General features: G+C 41.9%; 1 protein-coding gene and 1 non-coding gene across 8 annotated transcripts in view; one reads left to right on the top strand and one right to left on the bottom strand.

The window, feature by feature from the left end:
* TTC13 (tetratricopeptide repeat domain 13) overlaps positions 1 to 18,511 on the bottom strand; it is an 80,361-nt gene that overhangs the window by 40,133 nt on the left and 21,717 nt on the right. For 3 of the 7 annotated variants that reach the window (XM_043596322.1, XM_043596321.1, XM_043596327.1), the window contains exons 3-6: positions 17,447 to 17,522; positions 13,343 to 13,413; positions 3,752 to 3,817; positions 2,155 to 2,247 (exon numbers count right to left, since the gene is read on the bottom strand). In XM_043596322.1, coding sequence (XP_043452257.1) covers positions 2,155 to 2,247; positions 3,752 to 3,817; positions 13,343 to 13,413; positions 17,447 to 17,522 — 306 coding nt within the window. The remainder of the gene's footprint in view (positions 1 to 2,154; positions 2,248 to 3,751; positions 3,818 to 13,342; positions 13,414 to 17,446; positions 17,523 to 18,511) is intronic. The other 4 variants (XM_043596324.1, XM_043596323.1, XM_043596326.1 and 1 more) reach the window with 2 other exon arrangements.
* Positions 8,802 to 8,952, top strand: LOC122493616. Its single transcript, XR_006299972.1, has one exon. It is a non-coding gene; the product is annotated as a small nucleolar RNA SNORA62/SNORA6 family (small nucleolar RNA).

Raw genomic sequence — 18,511 nt, 5'->3', positions numbered from 1 at the left:
CAAGATCTGCACGGCGGAAGAACAAAGGTCCGCAGGCTTGTTTGGGAAACCCTGGTGATGCAGCAGTCAGCTGTGTGCAGGTGACAATGACAACACAGAAGACAGTTGAGAATGCAAAACTACACCAAGAGGACGTGAGAAAATCCAAAATGGGTTATCAGGACTCATGCAATCAAGCTCAAGCATTTCATCCTGAGGAAATGTCCTGAAATTCGGGTTAATTTTGCTCTTAGAATATAGGTCATTTCCATCAGGTTCTACTACGTGGTTTCCTACTCTGCGGGAACCGAAAACCAGCAAAAGAGAGAGGATTCTGGCAGGCACACCACCAGTGGCAAGAATGGAAGCTCAGAAAAAGGAAAGAAAGAAATTATGGAATATACACCTGAGAATTCAAAAAGCCTAGCAGTCTGGGGTTAGATTTGGGGAGAAAGAACATCCCTACCTAGTTCATAACCCCTACGTACATAACTGAATCACCACACCTCAGCACAATAATCGACATTCATAATAATGACCTGAGGAGCTAAAAAAGGTTGAATGATGTTCATTAAACACAGACTATCGCAGCAAGGATGAAAGAGAAAGATTTCTCATCAAATAATTTCAGACGTATGTAAACGGTAAGCTGTAATTTAGCTAGAAAAACCACTTGGTAGTGATATCGTTGCCCCGTGATGCCAGGAAAGAGGAATATCACTGTATATATTTAAGATCATTGAAAATTACTTTTTGGATTACCAATATCACTTTTGGGTACACGGCTAGCTTTTGAGTAGATATGAGAAGCTTTTTGAGTAGCTTTTGAGAAACTTCTAAAGCTGCTGAACAAGTCGTCTTTCTATGCACACTTAATGAATTCATGCTGTACCGTAACATTTTAACATGACATCAGAGTAATGGAGGGAAAAAGCATCAGCACCCCTCCCCAGAGCAGATATCACCAAATCTCACCCTAAATACCAACAAGGCTCTCGTGCAGTAACGAACAAATTACAATCCCTTAACCCTTATGGTTACAATCCAAAATAGACAAGAGATAATGAATTATATCGTTAACTGAGAAAGAATTTTAGTCAGAAACCCAAATTCCCAATAAGACATAAAATTCACTTTGTGAAACTGAACTATAACTTTAGACACTGTAATTTTGAGAATACAAACATCACAAATACAGTTGTTAAGTTACTAACACATTTAGTGTTTTCTTTACTTCTAAGTTTTCTCCCCCATAAGAGGAAACAAGTCATTTTTCCTTTAGTTCAACTATGAAATCCCATTATGTCAGATGACTAAAAGTTAAGTTTTAGCCAGTGTGAACATATTAACAAATTCTAAAGCATTTGATATGGTTAAGTGAGCGGTAAAATGAAATCTGGGTAGTTTATAATTATATTATGCAAACGGTAAGAGGAACACATTTTATTAAAAGGAATGCCTCACCACACGCTCCTTTCTCTGATCTGAATACCCTTTCTCCACCTTGTCCCCCAAGACATGGGCTCTGATTGGTTCTAGCATTATCTGTTCAGTGAGGCCTCGGCAGACACACCCCCACCCTGCCCCTGCCAGCCTCCCCCAAGCTCTGACACACCACGTCTCTCTGTTCCTGGAGAAGCATTTCGTCTTCCCGTCTCCCATCACAAATACTACCTGGTATTTTCACCAAGTTATTTCTGTCTCCACTTCAAGTCCTAAGTTCCTTCAAGGTCTGGTTTTGGTCACCCTTACCTGCTCTATGTCTCTATGTAGATAAGTACATCTCCCAAGAATTATACATAAGCGTATACACACACGCACGCACGCACACACGCACTTGTAATGGTTATAAATTTCATTCTGACCATACTGTCATACTGTTTGACTAAAGTATGTCATAGATAGAGTAAACATGAACACTGACAGTAATAGTACATGTTATAACCACATATTTTAATACTAAATATTACTATTAAATGTTAAATCAGGAGTATCTCTCAGTCAGTCCATAATTTTCTAGTAATTTCAACCACGTTTAAAGGCGTAAAGTACCTATGGAGGAAAATGCAATAGATAAGGGAGCTTTAAAATGTATAAGTCATAAAATAATAGGAAAAAAAATCTGAGATTCAACTAATCCAATAACGACAGAGGGAAAAAGAAAACCGCACTCACTTCTGCTCGCTGTTCAAATACCTCTGGACGATCTGGTTCCAAGGTAATTACTCGGCTCAATTCGAACAGAGCAAGTTCAGCATTCTTAATGTCCTTGAAAAGGCATTAGCTTAGTATGAGATACACTGTTACTCAAAATCAGGTTCAAGTTTTTCTGAAAAAACTAAAAATTTAGTAAAGATATAACTACTTAGAAGTAAATATGAACTTAGCTTCTAGATAAAAGAGCTGCTGGTTTAAATTCAGTTATGATTATTTAACTCACGTCTACCTACCCATCAGTAGCCCATTAGACCTGGCTACATATCACAAGTTCCACTGATGGTAGGTTATTTTCTAAATTGAACCTATTTAAACACTGAATCAATGGATTTCAATGGATGAGTATGTGGATGGATAGCAGCATGCAAAATGATGCTGACCAGTGACAACATGGGGATACAAAGGGACCGAGTCAGTGTCCGTCAAAACCCCTAAGCCTACCTACCTACACCTTAGGAAGTCCAGGTAAGTTGTCTTTAAAATTTGCATGTTATTTTTATATTAGAAATATGAGCATGTCACTTTTACATTAAAAATGCATTAAAGATACAAGGAAATTTCATGTCGAGATATAAAATGAAAAGAGAGGAGAATTGGGAAGAAGCTCATCTCTGACAACTTCTGTCATTTATTGATGCTCTGAATGTAACACTGCTTCCTTCCTAAACACCTCTGTCATTCCCAGATCTGAGTTCGTTCTCAGTCCTCTATGTCTCAGAAGTATACAAATATTATATAAAATTTCACCAATAGGCCAGCACCTGATTAGTCCAATTTTTTAAGTTGGCAAAGACGAAAGTGATGCTTCTCCTTCAATCATCATTAATTTGAGTATTTCTAATATACAATAGGACAACAGAATAGTTTGTGTATAATAGTCTAACTGAAAATACAAAGATCTGAACCTTAAACTATTTCCTTATTTACCATATAGTCTCAGGAAAATCTTCATGTTTATACCATGGTGCCTTTGTTGAGTAAAATATGTCTATTATAACCCTCCTTCTGCATTCCCCAGAGAAATAAGGGGAAGAAGGTAAAAACGATATACTTATCTGGGGGAGAGTATAATACATGATAACAAATAAAAATAATCTTTATCAAAAAAACAAACAAACAAACCCTTTTGGTCTTTTATCCAACCTTTAAAAATTGTGGAAGAAACTCAGATTCTAAGTCCTACTGCACTATGCATCCCTAGACTCCACTTCTACCAATGAATATTCCTTGGGAATTCAGTTAAGGTCTCATACTCTCCTTGCTCTATGTCCAGCTCATCATGAAATACAATTTAGGCTGGCAAGGCTGTCCTTTTAGAGTAGATGGCAAGACGGACTCCCAGGAGCCCTGGGTAGAGATCCCCAGTCCCCCGCTCCCACCTTCCTGGCCACGTGATGTTGAGTACATTCTCTAAAGCCACGTTCTCAGGCGGGAACTGGCGTGCCCCCACTGTGTGTCCATCGGCACTCAATCAACAGGGAGCGGTTCTGTCGGAACCCTGGTCCAGGTGAGGTCATGTTAGGCACTATGGCAAGAGTAGCTATTCCATACTCACATGTAATCCCTTCTTTCCATAGGCTATCCCTCGGCCATAAATTGCACTAACCAGATCAGGCTCCTCCTAGTCAGACCAAAACAGAAACACGTCAAAAACTATAAACAAAACAAAACAAAACAAATCAGTTTCTGCGTAAAGCACGTTAACGCCACAAGCAACAAGCTCTAGTTTATGCTACTGCCACACATACGTCCACACGCGGTCCCCAACCAGGAGAGTCAGTGTGCTTGGGGCTCATTTGAATGAGACACGTGATTAAGGTTCTTTGCGTTAAAAAAAATAATAAAGAGAACCAACATTAGCGAGCCCTGTGCTAGTTTCTGTCACACGGTCATCTCCTTTAAAACGTCCTCTCAACAACCCTATGACCCGCAGCGTCCGCGATCGTGTGCTCTGGGTGGGGAAACGGAGGCCTGGGGAAATAAACGGTTAGGCGCGAAGCACTGGGCAATGCTTCTTCCCAGTTTGTCCCCTCGCACAGTCATGAAATCATGTGAAAAGGGAAGAACCTCCCAGTGCCAACTCCATCGAGCAACAAGAAACGAGTCCACTCCACAATCGGTTGGGGTGAATGCAGTCCTTTATGCTATATGTCAGAATAGGAATCAGACCCTTTCTGCAAGCTGCCCCCTGATGGACTAGATGAAACCCTTCTCAGGCCCAAGGACAGGGTCCTCTGCCTCGCCACCAGGTCCCCACAAACAGGTCGGTGGTATGAAGCATCCCACTTCCTGAGGGAAATGTCTCTCTTCTACATTTAGCCTCTGCAATTTCTACCTCTTCTTGGAATCCTTCCTCTGCATTTAAGAAACAAGATATAGCTCTGGCTATATCGTCCGGGGTGAAACTCTTGATGCTGCTAAAGAATTGACCAGAACTGTACCAGATGAGGCACTTTGTAGACTAGTCTATCATTCGGTTTCAAATGTGAGATAGGTTGTCTGCCCGCATTGCAGAAAAAGACACAGCAACTCCAACAATAACGAGAAAAAATAAACGAGAAGATTCCATATATTGGAAAACAAAAAAGACTACTTGAAACAGAATCAGGTACATCCGTATCAAGCAGCAAACTGGTGCATCAGTGGCCTCAACCCAGCCGGCAGACTGGCTCACGGTGCATAAAAATGGGAAAAATTCAAGTAAACAGTGAAAGATCTCTAGCTTCACTTGAAAAATCAAAACATGCAGCAAAGATAAGCCCATATTTTTGCATTCTCTCATGAAAAAAAAAAAAAAAAACTAGAGCTAAGTACTGGCGGCTTCCTTAGATGAGGGGTGTGTACTCATCAGTTTCCCGGAAGCCCACCCATCACCTCTACGTCACAGCAGTCCACTTTGCTCATTTAAACCACTTCCCTGGCTCCAGACGGTTCTGTTTGGAGTTGGGATTTATAACTTATATGTGACTGGCATGAAGGGCTCCATGCTATGCGTTACATGGGAAAAAAGTCCAAGTTATAGAACTGCAGGGGAATGCCACTTCCTTTTATAAACAGTACTTATAAATGATTTGTGTGGGTCCGTACGTGCACAGAAAAGAATGCTCCAAAATGCTAACAGCAATTTTCTCTTGGCAGTGGGATTACGAGCTATGTTCCCACTCTACTTACTACTATTCCTTTTCCTTGTTCAAGACAAACATGTATACATTTATAGTCGGAAAAAGATGTTTTAAGTAATATGCGTTATGGAATATCGACATGTTTATTATAAACAAAACATTTTATTCAAATAAATAGTTGGAATACTTATTATAAACTACAGCAAAATCTAGAAAATGAAGAAAAGCACAAAGGAGAAGGGCACCCCATAATCCTGCCACCCAGAGATAATAACACTTGAAACATTTAAATATCCTCCCTGGCTGGAAAATAAAAAAGGCAGAGTGGGGCGCCTGGGTGGCTCAGTCGATTTAGCGTCTGACTTCGGCTCAGGTCATGATCTCACGGTTTGTGGGTTCGAGCCCTGCGTCGGGCTCTGTGCTGACAGCTCGGAGCCTGGAGCCTGCTTTGGATTCTGTGTCTTCCCCTCTCTCTCTGCCTCTCCCCTACGCACTCTCTGTCTCTCTCTCAAATATAAAAAAATAAATAAAAATAAAAAGGCAGAGAGGCTAGTTTGGAGGGAGAGGGATACAGGCACGGAGGGAGAGGAAGAACAGGGAAAACAGTCTCCTGATGAGGAATTAAGATAAGATTGATTTCATGTGTTTCCATAGCAATACCACCTGCCAAGAGACAGAACAGTCCACAGAAAGTAGTACAGGCTGGGGCAGGGGGCAGTGAGCCTACATGGCTCTTCCCCTCTGAGGACATTCTCCAGTGAGAGGAACACCTGCTCTCAGATGTGTAATGTCTCAAAATATATGATCTAAGAAGCTTTTCTCCTAAAACTGAAAAAAAAAATTATAAGGGGCAAATCAGAAAAAAAAAAAGTTTACGTAAATAAATAGTTCTTCTACTGAAGTGGCATCTCCATACACCCTGTATACCTACAACAGCCACGTTCAAACATACTGTGGCTCTAACTCATAGTAAAATGCCTTTTACGTCGTTACCCAGGATACACACACATATGTACGTGACATGCACGCGCACACACATACACGCATTAGAAATGAGAGTTGCACTAAGTCAAACCTAGTCTTCCTGTTGACATGCAGTCTTCTAGTTTCTATTCTAGTGTGTTTCATTTTTTTAAAAGGTGTTAGTCTTCACTTGCCAATCAATTTCAGGCCCTACGAAAAGGCAGCAACTCACAATTTGACAAACAATGAGATAACATCTAAATGCTTTGGTAGAAAATATCGGTCATTTTCTTGCCTTGTTCAGTCTCATCTCCTTCCACTTTCCACTCATAATTCGTACTCTGTAAACGAGTACTACTTCATAGCTCCCCAGATACAAGACTGCTCTCCCAAGCTCAGCGTGCTACACATGCTAGTCCCTCTGCCAGGAACACTCACCCACTGCCTCAGCTCAAACACCACCTCTCCCCCGACTCCTTCCAGACTCCCCTGGAAAATAAATAAGCTCCTTTGCCTTGGTCCCTACTGTATACCATACAGACATTAGTCATTTGGTCAACAAATACTTAGGGCCAGCTTTCAGCCATGTCTGGTTTCACGTGTGAGGAATACCATAGTCACCAAAAACAAAGACAGAAGGTAAGATTCTTGCCTTCTTGGAGTTTAGCCAAAGAATCGCAAACATAAATGTAAAGTTACATGTTCAGTAAGAACGAGAGTAGTAAATAGTGCTTTTAGCAAATGCATAAAGACTAGACACGGTTAGGAAGGTTTCCCCCAGGAAGAGGTGCCTTGGATGAAATGTGTCACAGGTGAGGGCATCTCGGAGTAGCTGGTCCAGGCAGAGGGAGCCAAAGGCCCCAAGGCAAGCAGGAAGCATAGCATCTGCTCCAAGATGAGTTTGGAGAGGTAGACAGGGACGTTATAATCTTTAAGCTAAAAACAACAGCAAAGTACGTGTGTGTTTTAAAGTGCAAAAGTGTACGTGTATGGATGGTGTGCATGTGTGTGGAGAGTGTGAGGTGATAAGCCAGACAACCATGCCTGCACCGGTTATCTGGCAGGTGATAGTGGCTTGGCTGTGGTTTGACCAGAGCCAGGAGAAGCAGAGGGACAGGAGAGGTCCTTTGGGAGCTATCCAGAGAGAGTTGGTGCTGAAATCAGCAGCACACCGATGTGTGGAGCAGGTGGACTCACGTATGCCAGTGAAGAGGGTGCCACGCATTGATCCGGGCAGCACTGGCACACAACTAGGGATTCCTTCTCAGTTATGGGTAGGGGTGTGTGGAGGGATCAGGGGAAAGCATGCAGTCGAGTTGGAGCCTCTTAACGGATATAATTCCATTGAAGTCATTCTCTTATTACCCATTATACTGCATCTGCACATTTGTCACCCACGGTGACAATCTCCTCAAGGGAATGTAACCTCATGTTTGGATTTGTGACACTTAGTCTTAGCCTGACACGTGAGTCTTAATATGTAGCAGTTGTTAGTTAACAACAATCACTGGCCATTTTTTAGGCAAACAAGAAGATTTTAATGAGTATTAAAGACTATCAGATCAAAGTCAGCTTGGCCTGGCCTCCTCTTCTCATAGGGGGAGCAAGCAGATGACCTGGCCAGAAACAATGGGGTACCGTGATTGGAAAAAAAGCCAATTCATAGTTCCATAAGGCAAAGCAGGGTGACACATGTGCCATTGGAATGGCTCCAGGTGGGCCACCAGCAATCACAGCTATAATATTTTATAGCAATAAAAGATTTCAAGCCTTTAAAAGATAGCCATTAAACAGTTTGTAACAGTTCAAATATCTGAACACTGACAACTTCCTGAATTTGGTCATCATTATTTTGGCCCTTAGGATTTTATGTGTGGCTGCCACTGGCAGAGAACCCTATAGCGGCCCCATATGCCTCACTTCCCCAGCCCTCCCTCTGGGTCACCCACGTGGTCTGATGCTTGTGGCGATGACTTTCAGTTCTGCCAGTGACAGATAACAAGTTGTATCAATCAAGACGAGTAACAAAATCTATTATTTAACAACAACAGTAATTATACATCCTGCTATACTGTTTAAAAAGAAATTCTAGGGCACCTGGGTGGCACAGTCAGTTAAACATCTGACCCTTGGTCTCAGCTCAGGTCATGATCTCACAGTTCATGAGTTCGAGCCCCGCATCAGGCTCTGCGTGGAGCCTGCTTGGGATTCTGTCTCTCTTTCTCTCTGCACCGCCCTCCCGCCCCACCGCCGCTTGTGCGCTCACTCTCTCTCAAAATAAATAAATAAACTTAAAAAAAATAAAAAGAGGTGCGCCTGGGTGGCACAGTCGGTTGAGCGTCCGACTTCAGCCAGGTCACGATCTCGCGGTCCGTGAGTTCGAGCCCCGCGTCGGGCTCTGGGCTGATGGCTCGGAGCCTGGAGCCTGTTTCCGATTCTGTGTCTCCCTCTCTCTGCCCCTCCCCCATTCATGCTCTGTCTCTCTCTGTCCCCAAAATAAATAAACATTGGAAAAAAAAATTAAAAAATAAAAAGAAATTCTAGAGGCCACTGGCTGGCCAACGAACTCACAAGCGTCAGTAGTGTTCTACATAAGGGTCAAGTCTTTCCCTAACACCATGAGGGTCTCTGGTCCAGTGAGTGGAGTTTGATAGTAATTCTTGCTACATGTAAAAAAAAAAAAAAAAAAAAAAAAGTAATTCTAAAAAAAAAGTAAATTGAATACAGAAACCTAAATATTGTGTGAATCTGTAAGGAATTATTGTGGTTGTTATTTCAGTTACAATCTAGTATTAAGAGGTCCTAAATTTAAAGGACAGATTTTCTTACCTTTCTTGATTGATACAAGTTTATTATTTTGTCTATCATGGGCTTTGGATGTTAACAAGAAGTCAAAGATCTTTAAGAAATGTCATAATGCATTATATTTTCAGCTAAAAACCAATGTTTACTTCTAAAAACAAATTGGGCTCAGAATACCCATTTTTCAAAAGATTTTTGAGTCTACAAGTCTAATAATATTTACGTTTTGTCAAATGTTCAGCATTTTACTTTATTTTTTAAAATATTTATTTATTTTGAGGAGAGTGCAAGCAGGGGAGGGGCAGAGAGAGGGACACAGAGGATCTGAAGCGGGCTCTGCACTGACAGGCTGACAGGAGAGAGCCTGATGTGGGGCTCGAACTCACGAACCACAAGACCATCATCTGAACCGAAGTTGGATGCTCAACAGACAGAGCCACCCAGGTGCCCCTAAGTGTTCTGAATTTGAAATGACTTCAATGAAAACTAAGATTTCAATCTTCCAATATTACTTACTTTATGCAAATGCACAATCATTGTATAAGATAGTTACATTACTGGAATCATGTACACTTAGATGTCTCAAGTCCCAAGACATCGATCTCCTTAAATTCAGAAAGGTCTAATTTACTATCCTCATTATACCATTTATAGAGGGGCTTTAAATTTTACAAATATTTATTTTTCCACTGCCAAGCCTGGCTTTCGGATTAAAACTCAAAAGTCACTGGATCAAAGACAAATAAGTCAAAAAAGTCAGTGCACAGCAAGATAATGAGGACTGAGTTTTGCCCGAGCTGCAGACCCACATACATAATTACATGAAGGATGTTCACAAATCACACAGAGAGGCATGTTTCCTATTTTGTCTGCTCGTGTGAAATAAGAAACATTTTTATGGATTCAGTTCCACCCGAAGCAGATGAGCTCAAGCCCACACAATTAATATCAAAGGCCAATGGCTTCATAAAACTTCTGTAGCACTTAGCTTACCGAGCCCCGCCTGGGGACCAAAGAAGCACAGGGAATGGTTCTGCTTTTCAAAAACACGGTCTTCGATGCACGGACATGCGGAAGGACACTCAGAGAGAGCACTAATTCACAAGCTTTTAAACCAAGAATTTTCAATGCACTCTGATAGATCTATGAAGCTTTGAAATTATGCTCAGTTAGAAACCTGCATGCTTGAGGAGTTTTTTTTTTCCTTCCTTCATAGCTGTACAAAGTACCCCCTAGTTAGAGAACTACTCAAATACTTCACAGCAACAGAAACTGTGGAAACATCTTGTAAGTTTGCCCCTCATGGTGCAGCTAAGAAAAAAAGGTTTAAAAGCTTTACATCAAAAGGTCACGCTGGAATTTAAGTAGCCCACATGCACAGATCCAAATTGCACATTAAACGATCTTATAAAAACGATAAATCTCATATAATCCAAGCCCTCATGGTCCCATTTGTTTTCAGCTTTCTGTGAAAGGAATCAGGTTCCACACTCTGCTGCTGGATACTGGAGGAGCTCACGGGCTGTCCAAACGAAAAGTCTTGTCAAGCGTTCATGAGCTCAAAACCCCTGAAACGCTTGTGTACAAACAGTTACCACTGCAGGTTTGCTAGAGGACGTGTGCTGGCTTACAGAGTTTCTGCCCGTGCAAAGGGTCCTGCAGGGAACAGGTGAACATCCACTGGCATGTGCTGACAAAAATGGTCCTGCAGTGGTACTCAGTCCAGTCCTAACATGGACAGGGAAAGGCAAGAGGGCAGCATCCATGCAGCAGTGGTGAGCAAACCGCTCTTCAGGACCCTGGACACGGAAAAGTTTTGTCCTGAAAGGCAGGACTGAGTTTCTCATTTAAAAAAGTAATAAATTTTTAAATGTTTGTGTATTTTTGAGAGAGAGAGAGAGAGACAGTGTGAGCAGGGGAGGGCCAGACACAGAATCCGAAACAGGCTCCAGGCTCTGGGCTGTCAGCACAGAGCCCGATGCGGGGCTCGAAGTCACGAACCATGAGATCATGACCTGAGCTGAAATCAGATGCTCAGCCGACTGAGCCACCTAGGTGCCCCTCTCATTAAAATTTTTGAAAATAATTTTAGCATTTTTTAACCAATCTTTATATCCCGTGTTTCTCGTAGTTATGGAACACGAAGACAACATAACAAATTTTCACTGAGCTCTATCCAGATGCCTCTGTGTTTGCTTTTGTTTACTCCAGTGTGTTGTGCGAATAGGCTTTTCCACACGTGTCCTGATGTGGATAAGGCTGGGAAGCACCGAGACAAAGGCACAGAAGACAGAAGTCACCAAGAACAGCACCAGCAGGAAAGCCAGAGGCACTCTTGTTCCTACATCAAAATGTGTTGTAAGTGGTCACCCGGGCCTGTCCTCTGTGAGCCCGTAGTATTTGAATTTCTGCTGTTCCCCATTCTCTGTTCCTGCCCCATCAATAGCCTGCATCACCAGAAAAGGAGTCCAACTGTATAAACCACACATGCTCCAAGAAAACTTTCCCACTTGAAAGCAGCCCATTGTATCGCAGACTGATGAAAATGCTATGTCAAATATCAGTATATTAAGACCTTGCCTGGACACACAGAAATTTTGATCTACTTTCTGAATGCAATGGCAAGAGAAATACGTTTTAAAACAATAAACGGACAACACGAGGAGTAGCATAGAGCCAATGGAAGCATAAGATCACAGAGACTTACTGAAAAACATTTACAGTATAAAAATCAGTGAAAAGTAATATGAAATATTACACGTATTCAGATTATAAAACACGAATGCATACACGCTTTGAAAGGTCATACGCAAAACAACTTCAGTGAACGGTACAGTGGCAGAATTAGGAAATTTTTTGTTAAACTTTTTCTTTATGATTCTTATACTGCCTTCAACTACAATGGTAAAAATAGTTTTCAAAAAGTTGAATGAATTGATAATATGTCTGAAAGCTCGCACTGTTTTCTGCTATCAGTTACCAGAGATTAACTGACATTTGCTTCTATAAAGGTACCAAAACCTCCCTTTCAAACCAGGGCCAAGTGCTAACTGTGTGAAGTGCTTGCTTATATTTTCCAGTATTGCAAGGCTTCACAGAAAGGCGATTTTTAACATTAATAATCTACCCTTCATCCTTCAAACTCTGCTGAAGAATGCTATTCCATATGAACACTCAAACACACAACGGCTTGAATCTCTGGGATTTCGAGGATGAAGGCACGATTGTCAATATAATCAATTCCATGTTTCGAAAAAGAAAACAAAAGTGGTGCAGAAACTCCCAAATGAGTACTCTAAAATTCAGTTTACCTGCTGGATTGTAAATTATCTGTTGGTTCTCACTGTATTGGCACAGACGAATATGCTAGAATGGTGCTTTGAGTAGCTAAAAGGAACTGAGCACTTACTCTGTGCCAGGCACTGAGTCCTAAGTACTTTACAGAATATGTCATTTAAACCTAACAAGAATATTTTTGGAGGTAATGGTTATTATCCCCACACGCCAGGAGGTTAAATAACTTGCTAGCAACCAGCAGAGGGGATTAGAACATGGGTATAAGTCTTTAACTCTAAAGACCATGCTTCTTCACTGCACTACTCTACTGGACACACACACATCGACAATCGGCAATGGTCAGCATCTATGAGAACACCGTTAAATAAAGATAAGGGTGTAAGGCTAACAACGTTGGGCTATTTTACGGGTCTCCACTGCAACTCTTACACACGTTTGTTTAAGCCTTTTATCTTAACCAGATTTTAATGCAGCCATCAATCAGTGAAGGCTCAATGCTGCCACTGAGGAGTCTCACAGTTACACTTCAAGGGGAGAAACAAACGCACGAGCGGAACCGTGCAGATCAACTCCTGCACGGAAAGTGAATCTGAATGTCCAGCATCCGTATCTTATGGGGGATGGCATGGTAGAGAGCAAAGTGAACGGAAGCTAATGGTTTTCTTTTCTTTTAAACGTGCATTTGAGTCCCATCTCTTCTAGCTGATGGTGGGGAGACTGTCAGCAAATTGCTTGACCTCCTTTGATCTCATTTTCCTCCTTTAAAATAAAGTAACACTGCAAAGATGACAATGAGAGCAGTGTTTCAAGGCCTGCGCCAAGAAAGTGCTCAGTCAGGGCTGATTTCTTTCACTTTCTCACATAACCTTAAAGTCAATGTATTCTTGTAGCACTTTACGCATAAGCCTGTATTTCTGTCGTGACTATAAACTTGAAATTACATAATTAAGAAGAGAAATTACCTGAAGCATTGTTGAAAAATGTCTTATGGCTTCATCATAGAGACCACTGCCAATCAACACATAAGCAATAGCTATGAAACAAAATACAAAAATGTTAAAAGAAAGAACAAAGGATCTCACACCAGAATCGGTGACTAAATGCTTTGCTGAATCCCAAAGGGCAGCTCCAAGGGCTAGAAGCAGTTAAAGAAAACCTGGAAGTTAAGAAGATGTAATTGAATTCCTTCCACCACTCGCCACTTGCTATCAGTCTTCTGGTGCTCTCTAGATTTAAATTATTAAAGCCATCTATAAAACATTGCCTACAGAAGTAATTATCTTTTTCTAAGCCCATTGTTCACTTTCAAATACCAACTAACCTTTATGATGTTTCCCACCTATACATCAAAAGAGCTAGTAATAAGCCTCAACAAAACCCACATAACATGACAATGTGGTTTTATGGTGAAAGTTAAGAGAAACACCCAAATAGCAGCACAAGTCTCAATTCCGGGGCTGGTGGGGGGGGGGGGGCAGGGGGGCAGTGGTGGTGCTGAACTTACTGCCAGTTGCCTAGTAAGAACAAAAACAGAGGCTCAAATGAATACATATGAGCAGAATGCTTCATTGTAGCCAATTCACAACAGTGCAGTGCAACAGCCTTTTTCCTACTTCTTGTATTCAAAATACCGCCAAAACACTACTCTAAATATACACTAAAGATGAATAGTTTCCAGTCAAATTGTGTAGGTAAGTGGTATTTTGAAATTAGAGCCATGACAACCTCCTAAAACACAGCAATATTTGGACTCCATTTTTTCACCTGTCCAAACTAGAATACATTATTGATATTCTACATTACATTTCATCTCTAAAACTTGCCCTAACTCCCTCAATCCCCAAATATCCCTCAAAAAACTGTATTCCTCGCTCAAAACAATACTATTTTGGTCACATTTCTTTGCAAATAAAGCTTTACTGCAACACTCTGATTCGAGGCCCTAACAAGTGTTCAAGGAGACAAGCAACTAAATCTTTTCTTGTCGTGAAGACAAGCAACTAAATCTTTTCTTGTCGTGAAGAGCTTAAATTTCCTGCCAGTTAAAAGTAGTGAAAACATTCAACGCAGAAAGAGACTATCCTTATAATTAACCTGAAAAAGGCAAATTTGAAAAGCACTGAATGTCATAACAAGACAAGAGCTTTGGGGGCATTCTTCAAAACGAAGAGGGCTGTCTTTGTCATAATTTCTTTGAAAAGAGAAATTACGGTCAAACTCATATCCAGAATAATAAGAATGGATACCATTCAGATGTATCAGATGAGCAGATGGCCAGAGACACCCTTGGGGTGCGGGCCAGGAGCAGCAGGCGGGAAAAACAAGAGTAATGGGTAACGTGCATGGCACTCTGTACATTTCCACGTATTAACTCATTTGCTCCTTGAGTGCAACGAAGCAGGTACGAAGATTATCCCCATTCAAAGACAAGGAAAGGAAACTTAGTGCAGTTAAACAAACTGTCTGAAGAGAATGCGCAGTGACACAGGCCCCAGGCTGCCCGCTCTGGGACCCACCCTCCAGACACATACCCTGCCGTAGATCACGGCTGTACCGAAACTGCCGTGTGCTGGGCTGGCCTGCAAAACGGTTTGACTTTCCTGATGATTACATGAACAGGGACTGAAATATAAACGTGTCCTGTTTGGAATGCAGGAGGATGGTGATGTATTGGAAGGCCAAGATAGCCGCTCAGGTTCTCGCTCTGCCAAACACCGGTGATCACGGGAACCTCAGTCACTTCTCATTACTCTCTGGGTCTTGCCTAACAAGCCTGCAGAACATTTTCTTAGGTTCCTTTCAGATCTAAATTTTTCGAATTTCCTACCCATCTCCCCAGAATCAGTAAATATCTGTCGAGTGAACAAAAGAATAAGAGACCCATTAAAAACAAATACAGTGTGAGGGGATAAATACTGTACTTGGGGACATGTTTCAATTGTTCTCCGTGGCTCGGCTGTTGAACCCCACTCAAATAAAATCAAACGCAGCCCTCAAATCTTTCTAAGAGTAAATGTGTTTTGAGAAAAGCCCAAAAGAATCCATTAAAAAAAAAATCCAAATCTTGGGGCACCTGGGTGGCTTAGTTGGTCAAGCGTCCGACGTCGGCTCGGGTCATGATCTCATGGTTCGTGAGTTTGGGCCCCGCTTTGGGTTCTGTGTCTCCCTCTCTTTCTCTCTGCCCCTGCCCTGCTCGTGCTGTTTCTGTCTCTCAAAAATGAATGAACGTTAAAAAAAAAAATTTTTTTTAATCCAAATCTTGCAAAGATATAAATAAATAAGTATTAGGGCCAAATTTTGCTGTGGCAGTACAAAGACATAAAGAGAACACCGGAATTCTCACAGGAATCATTACTGACCAGAATTCTACATCTCCTGGCAATGTGTGTGTTGACAGAAGCTGTTCTTCCAAGAAAAAAAAAAAAATGCTGTGATATGAAAGATCCTAAGCCATGCCAGGGCCTATACTATCCAGGTCCACTAGGATTAGTCTTAGACCCCATACCAGGCCTTTAATTACATCACTTAGTATGTGAATACAGGGCTGACCAGATCCAAGGATTTCAGAAAAGGCCAAATCTGATTTCTTAACAGGCAATTAATTCTCAAAGCCCACTCAAAGAATAACACCAAGAAGTGATTAATACTTTAAAAATAGTCAACTCTTAATTGCCTGCACAAACAGAGCAAAGGAGCCAATACAAGAAGCGCTCAGTCTTTATTTTTTTAAGTGAGCTCTAGGCCCAATGTGGGGCTTGAACTCACGACCCCGAAATCAGGAGTCACGTGCTCTCCCGACTCAGCCAGCCACACGTCCTGAAGTGCTTAGTCTTAATACAAAATGCATATGGCCGGGGTGCCTGGGTGGCGCAGTCGGTTAAGCGTCCGACTTCAGCCAGGTCACGATCTCGCGGTCCGTGAGTTCGAGCCCCGCGTCGGGCTCTGGGCTGATGGCTCGGAGCCTGGAGCCTGTTTCCGATTCTGTGTCTCCCTCTCTCTCTGTCCCTCCCCCGTTCATGCTCTGTCTCTCTCTGTCCCAAAAATAAATTAAAAACGTTAAAAAAAAAAATTAAAAAAAAAAAAAAATGCATATGGCCACAGAAAGGATAAAATAATTACGTATAAGATAGAAAAATTTCCCAAAGGTGCCTCAGGTCACCAGGTACCAGGTAGGAACACGTGCTTATGGGAAGTCCATCCAGCTGCACCGTTCAGTCTGGTCTTCAATTTTGTTTCCACTCCTTCAAGTGTAAGCTGACTAGGCAATGAATGAGACACACCCAAAGCACGTCAGACACTGGTGAAACCAGACTATTTTAAAACATGCCACGACCCAGCCAACTTGCAGGACCCCTTTGCAGATCTGAATGAACTCAACTTTTCTACACTCACAACAATAACTGACTGGCCTCCCGGCAAAATTAACCCACACCTAGCTATTTTATTACACAGAAGATTAAGTAGGTGTGAGTCCCCTCGGCTTTCACTTCTGTGCGGCCCAAGTGACCTTTTAATGAATGATAACCGTTCCTAAGGGCTCATGACCATCATTATTACTTTCCAGAGAAACACAGAGGTGGACACGTCCTTACCGATCATTTCCTCCAAACCTTGTACGGTAAAACCTTGGTTGGCGAGCATAACCCATTCCAGAAACACGCTTGTAATCCAAAGCACTTGTGTATCAAAGTGAATTTCAGTAACAACTGGTTCAGTTGTGATCATGTGACATTCGGCATCACGTAATACTCGTATTGCAAGACAACTACTCGTTTATCAAGTTAAAATTTATTAGAAACGTTTGCTCGTCTTGCGAAACATTCGCAGAACAAGTTACTCGCCATCCAAGGTTTTACTGTATTTTCTCTATTTCATGTTATCCTGACATAGGGTGCACGGACCCACACAAGGGCTGAATGTCCTACCCGACATCACACCACTCATGTTGGCAGAGCCGGTGTCTGTGTTCTTTCCACTCCACCACCTTGCCTACCTGCTCGGCACTGAATTATAAATTCTAGGCAAATACCCCAGGAACCGCCCCCTCCCCCAGATTCCAATCTCACCTAGCTCTTCGTTTGTGCTGTCATTATCCGTGGCAAAAGGGAATCTCTTTTGTTCTGCAATAGACTTGGCCTGGCTCTGAAATGAAAACAAACAAACGTACATGTTAGCTTCTCACAAATGAAGACGAGGCTTACAATGAAAACCTGTATTTTTACAAAGTGAAGCTACATTTGATTCATATGGAAGTGAGAAAAGGTGCACTTTAAGTCATGCCAATTGTGTACTTCAAGCACATAGCTTATGGTGTAACTGATTTGCCTCCTCCCTACCATTAGTGGTTCTGTTTCTAAGAACAAGTTTCTTTTCGCTCCCATAGGGATTTATCCTGCTGGCTGCTCCACGCTCCCTCCATGTTTTCAGAGACTATTTAATGGCCTCGATTAGGTTACGAGGATCACGTTCTAGCGATCGGTCCTCCGATGCGGCTGGATGATAGAATATTGCTTTGTAAACTCTAAAAATACTTTAGAAAAAAGAGCTACCAGTTGTCCAGAGATGACGCCAGAAAGGGACCCACAAAATCTGAGCAGGAAACAAGACATTCTAGTAGAAAGTGCACAGCAGATGGTGAACATCTCCATCCTGCTCAATGCAGTAAATTGCCTACAAAGAATTGCTGCAGACATATGCCCATCTGGCAAGAAAACGAAACCAAAAGTGGAAACTAGGGGCAGACAAAATGAGTAAGTTTGCTTAGTAACGGGAGTGATTTTACAGGCAGCACGGGAAATGACGGCTCTATAGGGTGCAGGAGACAAATCACGTCGGACGCTACAGCGGCCACTTCCCCGGAAGATTTAACTGCTGATGCTAAGTTGGGATATGCTTAGCCTCCAGGGTACGTGTTAAAATGATTACTTCATGTGAGATTCACCTAAGACACAATTAAAACTTGTACACACACAGAGACAGGAAAAGCTAAGACAGTGAGGGACTGAAGATTTGCGGCTTTGGGCAAGACCACAGGATTAGAACTCAGTGGCGTCCTGATTAACTGAGTTCTTCTGTTTTAAAAATGCATAGTACGGATGCCTGTAGGCATATATGATGGCCAAATAATTTTA

The sequence above is a fragment of the Prionailurus bengalensis genome, chromosome D2 (assembly GCF_016509475.1).
Source record: "Prionailurus bengalensis isolate Pbe53 chromosome D2, Fcat_Pben_1.1_paternal_pri, whole genome shotgun sequence".
Classification (NCBI taxonomy): Eukaryota; Metazoa; Chordata; class Mammalia; order Carnivora; family Felidae; genus Prionailurus; species Prionailurus bengalensis.
This window is presented reverse-complemented; position numbering and strand designations above follow the sequence as displayed.